At 34.8% G+C, this 9,572-nt stretch overlaps 1 protein-coding gene across 19 annotated transcripts in view; it reads right to left on the bottom strand.

Moving 5' to 3' along the window:
- Positions 1–308: 308 nt before the first annotated feature.
- Positions 309–9,572, bottom strand: part of SGIP1 (SH3GL interacting endocytic adaptor 1) — a 200,018-nt gene continuing 190,754 nt past the window's right edge. For all 19 annotated transcript variants that reach the window (XM_081818575.1, XM_081818576.1, XM_081818577.1 and 16 more), the window contains 4 exons: positions 9,220–9,422; positions 8,006–8,070; positions 7,275–7,439; positions 309–6,279 (listed from right to left, as the gene is read on the bottom strand). In XM_081818575.1, coding sequence (XP_081674701.1) covers positions 6,257–6,279; positions 7,275–7,439; positions 8,006–8,070; positions 9,220–9,422 — 456 coding nt within the window. In that variant the 3' untranslated portion in view covers positions 309–6,256. The remainder of the gene's footprint in view (positions 6,280–7,274; positions 7,440–8,005; positions 8,071–9,219; positions 9,423–9,572) is intronic.

Genomic DNA, 9,572 nt, shown 5'->3' with positions numbered 1-9,572 from the left:
ATTTTGTGTAAAAACAATTGATTTGCAGAATAAGGCCTAGCAAAAAAGAACTGTGAAATGTTCATTAATAGAGTGTAGGGTTCTGCAAAATCTTTGCTAAATAATATATCCCTCTCATTTAAAAATGTTTTTCATATAGTTTCTAACAAGATTATGTAAAAATGCGGTCAGCGTTCATCTATCATGATTCAATTTCTTAAATTTCATTCTGTAAAAAAATTTGGATTGTTTTCAACAGATGGTGGCATGATGTGCTGGTCATAGGAGCAGACCTTAAAAATAATACTTAAAAAATTAAAATATTAAAACAACATTGTTGTTTTATTTTTAATATTTTAGGTGATAAAGTTAAATTCACTAAGATATACTAATGAAATTTAAGATGATATTAATTCATTTGAAATGGCAGGAATTTTTCTTAAAGTTAAACAAGAACCCAGAAGCATCCTTTCAAAATATTCCTGGTTGTATTATTTGTGGTTCTTGAAGGATATGTAAGCTGGTGTTACAGGAAAGCTTTTCTAAAGTTTCTTCAAGGTGTGTTTAGGAAAAAAAAAGTGTTTATGTGATTTAATAACTTTCTTAAGCTTCATTAAAACACTAACCTTTATTATCAAATGTCCGAGGAGTGGGGACTATGGCATAGGATCATATATTCTCAGGACACAGTGAACATTTGTGAATAACAGTAGACTTGGACACGATTTGGAAAATACTGGAATATAGGTGAATGCAGAAGTATCCTTTAATTATTTTCTTTTAAGCATTAAGGGACACATAAAAATATATTTGCTTCTCATTGAAACATCTTTTCTTATAAGGTTAAAGGTGTATTTAGAATAAGCAACCTACCACCCTAGGGATAGAAGGAGGCAATCAAAAATACTATAAGTCAAGGAAAAATAACTTTAGAAGTTATACCTAGAGAATAAATTGTTATACTTATGGTGAATGTCAATAAGGAGGTGCCTTCTCTCACAAGAATACTCATTTAGGATAGAGATCAAATATTAAACATGAGGGGAAGTCAGGAGATCCGACCACAGTCAACTCAAGAGACCCTAAAATTTGACTTTCTGTCAAAAAGAATTTTTCAATTTGAATTAGATATTAAAATTGCAACTTTAGCCTACAGAAGATGACAGAACATCAAAGCAATGACCCAGGGAAAAGCTAGTGGGTTTTCTTTTGTTGTTGTTTGTTAATATTTGGAGATTTAAATATTGGATTTCTACCTCATTTTCCCTCCATACATTCCATGCACAAAAAGTAATGTAATGGCAAGCATGTTTAATTCATGAGTGAGGGAATCGCATTTAGATGTTGTTTGCCAAATGGAAAAAAAAAAAAAACCAAACACAAAAGAAGCAGGAAAATCCAATAAAGCCTCCTAACAGAAGTGCACACAGTTAAAAGTGGTGGGGTGGGTTATCAGAACACTTTCTTCAATCAGTGTAACACAGATCGATTTGTACATTCATATCAGCAACTTAATTTGACTTATTTCAAGGAAACATCATTCTTACTTATATTAACTTATTTAGAGGTCATCCTCCTTTTAATATCATAAAAAATTTTGCTTCCATTAAAAAAAATTGCTGGTCAGAAAACCATGTGGCAAAATGAGTACTTTTAGACTGAATGGGATTTTGCTGAATGCATAATCTGTAAGGAAAAAAGAAAGCTTAAAAAAAAAAAAGCAAAACTCAACAAAGTCATCTTCTTAGTAGTATCTATATATTTTACTGTGTCATTCAAATTTAATTGACAGCTGTGATTATTATGAACAAAATAAAGGAAAAATAAAAATGATTGGTGCAACTCTTCTAGAATGACACTGGTCCATGCTTATAAAGCATCCAATTCAAAGGTCTACAAGATAAATAGGGCCAGCTCACAATCTACATATCCATCTGAGTGTCTCTTGCAAGGAGGAAGACATTTATTGGGACTTTGTATTTGCAGTGAGAGACAGCTTGCAATCAGCCTACTGCTTCTCTAGGTCTTTTAAGACATTGACGAAAAGGACAGAAATACGAAAACGAGAGAATGCATTTCAGGCCACTTTGAGACTAGATAGCATGACAGGAGAACTTTAAGGAAAAGATAGGGATTTTCCTAGAAAAAGCCCTGAATCCTTTTTTTTTTTTTTTTTAAGATTGGAGAAAGTTAAATGGACTGAGTGAAAAAATAAACTCACTAGAAAAATGATAGTCAACTTTCAATTTAATGTTTAAAATTTGATATAATGTCATAACTAAGAAGGACCTCAGAGGTCTATTAGGGCAGTGGTTCTCAGATTTTGGGTGCTTGTCAAAATACACATTCCTAAACTCCATCCCTAGAGATTTATTCATTCAATATAAACTTGTTGATTCCTGCTATCGTCTAGGTTCTGGGATAGTGGTGACTGAACCAAAATCATTGCCCTTTTAAATGTATGTTAATACAAGTGGTCCACAAGTCATACTCTGAGAAACATACCCTTTTCCAACAATTTTGCTATTGGAATTATCCTTATTTTGATACTAATTTTCCATAGCACCGTTAACCTTAGGATTCAAATGATGTATGTATAGTAAAATAAAATAGAAGAGTTTATTTCCCAGAATGAACAAGCAAAACTGGTCAGAGGCCCCCTCTGCAGTCAAGACAACTGGGTTACTTCCCGCTGCTATGTCACTTGGGGGAAATTAATTACTCTAAGCCTCAATGTCATCAATTGTGAAACAGGAATCACAAAGAGTACTTAACTTTTCAGTTGCTATGAGGATTAAATTAGCTAATATCTGTAGTGACTGGTATATGGTAAGCACTCAAGTAAATGTAAATTTTTATTATCTATCAGTCAATTACTGTGATTGTACAAGTTTTCTTATGAAGCCGCCACAGTGGATCTATCTGATCTAGTCGAATCTTGGAACTTCAGAGGTGGGAGAAATTTTATAGGTGGCTGGTGTGTTATGACAGTGTTTAAATCCTACTGGGGTGGGGTTGGGGCGCCCAGATCTAAAGTGCTGCAGGAACTCCATCATTGTTTTGAGCTGTTTTACCCAACAGGATTCCATATGCAATTTTAGTAGAAAAAAGTCCTGCTGTTAAGAAAAACTTGAAAACCACTGGCAATCCCAATCCCTCATTCTAAAGATGAGAAACTGAGAAAGGCAGCGATTTGTCCAACGTCACACAACAGCAGTTTGCGATAAGGTTAATGTAGTCACTAGGCTTCTTTGAAAAGAAGATTTAGAAATGAAAATATGTGTCATGATTGCCTCAAACACTTTGCAGATTGAGTAAAAATACATAAAAGCAAAAATAAAACATCTCTATTCACTCAAAACCATTTGAAATGTGGACATTCTTTCTTTCTAGGTGAAATAGATTCCCAAATACCATACAGTGAATTTTCATTTTTCTGTAGGTGTAGAGAAGAACAGAGCTTTAAAAATAATTAAAAATTTAATTCTTAGGAATTATAAATTCCAACTATGGTAAAATTCAGACTAATTCTTAACAAGAATTTATTTTTCAAAATATCAAGAAAATATGGAATTTATTTAAAAAGAAAAACATACTTTTCATGTTGTCAAAATAAAGCAATATCATTCATACTTTCTATCTTGTTAGAACAGAAACTTTTAAAATCATGAATCTCAAGAAATGGTGTTCTGGTTAATGAGAACTCTTTATTTTAACCCCTGGTATTGAAAATATTAATATGTACTTGCCCATTTTGTTCTGTTTTAGGAATTGATAATGAACCTGACAATTTTTTTTTAGTATATAGTAGAGACCCTTGCATTGTCTAGGATCTTTTTTCCTAATATGAATTCTTACTGTACAGTACTATGGATACGGGTATAAGAGGAGATTGTAAACTACAAGATTAAAAAAAAAAAAACCTACCAAAATCTAAAGCCCTGATATGAGTTTATTGTGTTATTATTTGACCTATTTTTCTGAAAGGAGAAGGGATATCTTCTCTATTGAGGTTCTGGTTATTGAAAGTTTAATAATTATGAAGCCAATGACCTCCATTCTGTTTCACAAAGACCAGCTAAGGGATCATAAGAGATCTTCATAGTGTCAAATTTAGTTCCTGGAAATGTTTGAATAATGTTAGAGATTATTGTAGTCTATGTTTTAAATTATATTTTTACAATATCAACAAAATTATTCTTTGAAAAAAACCCTTGTGTTTAATTACTAATTCACTCTAGAACTATATAAAATAAAATATAAAGAGCAAGACATAAGAACCAGTAATATTTACACATTTTTAATATGTTTCGTGTTAATACTCAATACGTTTTCCTTATGAATTGATTACTTAAAAACGCATTTTTATATTCGTATGCTGGATAATTCTCAGTTTTCTGCTGCTTACTCTCCATTGGTTTCAGTGTTTGATGTTTCCCCATGTTTTGTGGGATTTAAAAGTTTGCATTTTCTATTTTGGTTTCAAAATCAAATTGAATATCTTTACTTAAAATGAGTATATTAATAATTTGTCCAAAAAACTTCCACACCAGACTGTCTGGGGAGCCAACTGAGAGTGTTTGAATAGTAGGAATTCTTCTGAGGTAAAACAGATCATTTTGAACATTCTCTCGGTAGCAAGCACTGATTGAGAAGTACAAATATTAATTTAAAAAGTTCCACTATAAACAATTGCCAGTCACAATCTCATTTTAAAAGTAAGACTTACAAAATTTAATTTGATTCTAAAATTTAAAGGAACTAATGATTCTTTGTCAAATGTAAGTGAACATAAAATAAAATTTAGCAACTAATGATAAATACAACAGCTTAAGAATTCCAGTTATTTAATAGTATAACTTAGAATAAGAATTGGTTCATGTTTAAAAGAAGGTCTATGACTTAAAGGAAGTTTCATGTTTTCAGATAGTAGAGGAGGAGAGTTTTACAACCAAGACCCACCCCAGAAGAAGTGCTTCTCCGTTCTGAATAGTCACATTGTGAGGCCAGACTGAGTAATTAGTTTTAATTATACCTTGCGACAATTAAATTATGACATAAATTTTTGATAACTCTCTGATTCTCAGAGAATGGCAAAAATTTATAGTTAACATACGATGAATCTTATCCAAAAGGAAATTTATTGCACAATAATGTGGATTGAATTTCATTTATAAAGCTTTTTTTTTTCCTTCTCAAACGATATAAATGATGATGATTAAAATTTTCCTTCTGGACTTAAACGGGGCACTAATTTTTTATTCTGAATTTTAGTCTTAATGTTTTGATTCCTGCAGGTAAAGAGAAAGATATGTGGTACCATTCTCCATGCTAGATGGGAGAGACTATTTAGAGTAATTGTGCAAAAGTTGTTCAGCAGTTCAACTATGGAAAGTCTTGAAATTTTAGAATCACAATTTTGGCTTTAATCTGATATTATTCAGCAATCTCCACATTCGTTAAACTGCAGAGAGAGGGGGAAGTAGTTAAGACTTCAACATCTTCTTTACTCTTGATTATAATTTCATATACTTAAACTTTAAATATGAATTGCTTTCCCTTTTTACACAAGTTATAAAAATAAGAGGCCCTGTTTACACAGTTCGCATTTTTATGAAATTTGCAGTTTGAAAAAAAAGCTTTTTAAAAAGTGGTAATTAATGCTCTTCTTGAATATGCTGTAACTTTAGAACTTTTTTTTTCTGAAATAGTTTCTGAATTTAACCCACTAAATATTTGAAGATAGAATTTTTATTTAGCACTAGAGTAAAACCTACTAAGGATTGAAGAAAAGGAAGTTTTTTTTTTTCTGGTTCCACTTAATTTTCTTTGTATGTGGCACCCCCTTTATGACAGCTATCAATATTATATTTAAATTTTATATATTGACAAAATGCAATCTACCTCTGTAAGCATTGTGCCATTCAACAGTACTACTATTAAATTTACATACCACAGTTTAAATTACATCCATTTTAGGAATGGTAAAATGCTAAAACTCAAGTGTCTAACTGCCTTACTGGAATGAGTACAATTTACAAATACAATAATTACATTTTAAAACCATTAACAATATTACACCTAGAAGTAAATACTGTTAAGACTGGTCATCATGGTATTGTGTGAGGGAAATCATTGCTGAAAGTCATGGACATTTCCAGCAGATATGTCCCAAGTGCAGATTTTGGTTTGTTTCCATCAAACCAAAATTAAAACCTGTTTCTCATACAACAGTTCTCCATTATATGAATCCTCCAAATCCTTGCATAAGATTTTATTAGTTATCTGCCAAGTATTTTCCTGCAAAACAAAACAACATATCAGGAGGTTACCTGGTAGTTCCATAATGTGATTATGATATGGGCAACATTTTTATTCTATCTGCCCTACCCCTAGAACCCAAATATGGGGTGCATCTTATGGGGTGCAATATTAGTATAAAATATATACAATTTCTTAAGTTTTCAATTTCCCAGACCAGCTAGTTGCCTTTTCACATTTCCACGTATGAACACTTTGCAGAGGTTTGGGTTTTAGGATAGGCTGGGAGATTTGTTTCTGGATGTGGGAATCCAACTTGTTATGAGAAGAGTAACCATATAACTTGGGTCATTTTTGAGAGTGGAAGGGTTATAACTAATAATTACATGAGTGCAGCGGGCATAAGAACCAGGACTTATCCTGACAAGTCATTGATAAGTATAATCACCCTAGTGTTGGAGACTCCTTCGCCAACAAACTATCATGTTGTGCCAAAAACCTGTCTCATGGAACCATATTCAGCTCATGGGCAACCACTTCTGATACCTGGCCTAGGTTCTTTAAGGTTGCTTATTTTAAAGTGAAAGATGGATCCTCTAGATTCCAGCTATGCCTGACAAATACAAAATCTATGAAGCCTTGTTGGAGAAAAAAAGTCTTCAGGTAAGAGGTAAATTCAGAGGCACATAGCATTTATTTTGTTTGTCAAAATAAAAACAGTAGGATTTACTCCATTAAATTAACCTCAGTGTATATATGTGTATATAATGTATATACTGGGAATAACTGGTCATTCCTACAGAAGAAACAGAACCAGATAAGTAGCCAGGGCCTTCCTAATTCTGACTTCCAGTTTATTATCTCATTTTTGCTTCATTCTACAATCGGTTTGCTTTCTAACTGGGATGAGAAATGGGGATTGGGAGTGAAGAAGAGGAAAAGAAAGAAGATGAGCAAATCAGACACTATCCCTTCTTGAGAGTAGCTAAGGCGACCTATTTTTGCAAATGAAAACCCACAGGATGCCCACTTACCTGCAGCAAACCTTTTCTTGATGAGTGAGAACCGATACCCTGCTCCAACAAGTTCAATGTCACATCCAGAAAGGGTGCTTCCTTCACTTGTGAACTGCACGACCAACGGGGAGGGTTTGCTTGGGCCTTCAGACAACTGAAATCTCGCCAATAAAGAACCCACCCCTATAAAAAGAGTATCATTACAAGATAGCAGTCAACACAACATGCTGGATATAGTTTTGGAAATTGTATTCAAAAGTTAACATACAAAATCTAACTTACTAGAAAACAGTATATGTTTCAGTGACAAAATGCTGATGAATAAAATTTATGATGAAATATCATGAGGAACTTTTTTTGCACACTGATGAAAGTGTAATTCAACCAAATGGTACTTCAAAATTTGGAATCATGTTCCTTGGAAGGCAATGTTATTTTCCTAGTCAGAGGAAAGTGAGAAATACCTCAACTACCAGGGAGTGGAGATCTGACACAAAATGAAAACATGTCTCATTAAAAGCTCTTCTCTTTTTGAAGTATGGTCTGTTTGATGTGGGGTTGGGCAGAAAAGGGGAAGTAGAGGATTCACTGAGGAATTATTTGCTTTTTATTGGTTGAAATGAGTATACACCAAAGCAAAGTGAAATATTTTGCTTGCTTCTAACGCTGTATATTTTAATAGTTTTCTAATAACCTGAAAGTTATTTCAGCTTTATATATTAAATAAAGTAAGCCTGTGATTACATTACCTCCATTTTCTGACTTCTGAGAAATATCAGGAATCTTCCACAATATTCTTTGTTGTTCAGCATTCCTAAAAATAAAATAGGTAAAAGGCTTTCTTGTGTATGCAAATGTTTTGTTTAATGGATACCATATTTTTTCTAGATAGTGTTAATTTAAAAAAATGGATCTTGACAATGTTAACTACAATTTAAGCATTATCTATGTATCTATCTATCATCTATCTATCTATCCATCCATCCACACATAAATTCTCTTTTTTCTGTTCCTTATTATAACTAGCCCCAACACTGTCAGATAGGAAAACATATAGAGGACAATGCAGTTAAATTTTTTGACACACCTACTTATCATAGACGGTAAGTCGTAATTCAGGAAACTTAGGTTTTAGCTGTCATATGGATGACTTTTTTTTAATGTTCTATTTTTTGCTTCTGACAATCCCATGGAAAAACTAGAATACTTTTTCTAAGAGAACTAGTTCTTTTTAACAGCTACTCTCAGTACTCAGTGTCTCTTCAGTGGCTGTTCCCGTACCTTCTCTAGTGGTGCCTTTTTAACAGTCCAGAGGCTACAAAACAAAACCCTGCATTTCTCAGACGCCCCTGCAGTTAGGGTCCTAGACGCAGATTAGGGTCCGCCAATTACAGGCACTGCTTGAGATTTGGAGGATGGAAGGGGGGCAGAGGCCCTTCTCCTGCCATATTTGTGGTTCTTTCCTGCTAGCCAGCAGCCTAACTGAGACGTGGGGATCTTCTCACAAAGTGCTGCCTGCAGTCCAGTCTCCAGTCGTGTGAGCGCCGAGAAGCAGTTAAGGCGGGCGGGTAGGGACTTTCTCATCCTTGGATCAACGTGGCAGTGGTGAGTTCTTGAATTCAATGGCTCCCTGGGCAGCTTTCTGATTTCTCTGCTTCTTGGTTGTGGCCGAGGGAGCACCTTCCCTGGCGAGTCAGTTCTGCGGCGCTCTGGGACGCGTTCCTGGAGATCCAGTCGAAGGCTTATTCCTCTTGCACTTCCACTGTTGTGTGAGCATTTAATCCCTGTGTTAAATCCTTCTCTGCTTAAAATAACAGAACGGTTTCTGTTTCCTGCCCTGAACCCTGACACACAGGCCTGCTGGGATGTCGTCCTGGAGGAAATAAAAACGCTAAGAAGGCTGTGAGGCCTTTGCCCGGAGAGAGCCGTTTGGGAAAGAGAAAGGGGACTGGTGGCTCCTTACCAGACTGCGGGTGGGAGCACGGCCTGGAGCTTGGTTACTCCTCCATCTATGGGGACCAGGAACTGCACATTGTTGAGGGCTACGGCAGTTGTCATTGCATCCGTATTGTATTTGTAATCTATGCGCAGGTCAGTGCTGACCGGCTCACACCGCCAGTTCACGGCCAGGTTCAGAGGTGTGGACTGAATGCCCTGGGCAGACACCTTGCCAGACGACAGGAAAGAGAATATTTAAGGCTCAACTGTTAATCTGAAGCAAAGCCAGAAGTTGTGATTATCTCCCATAGGAAGGTTCTGAGCTGTCAAATGTCATCGTGTGGTTGGTGCTGCTCCCAGGTGAGCTCTCTCAGCAAA

This window comes from Leptonychotes weddellii, chromosome 4, assembly GCF_054177405.1.
Source record: "Leptonychotes weddellii isolate Sample4059 chromosome 4, ASM5417740v2, whole genome shotgun sequence".
Classification (NCBI taxonomy): Eukaryota; Metazoa; Chordata; class Mammalia; order Carnivora; family Phocidae; genus Leptonychotes; species Leptonychotes weddellii.
Note: the sequence above shows the minus strand (reverse complement) of the source record. Positions and strands in the feature narration are given on the sequence as shown.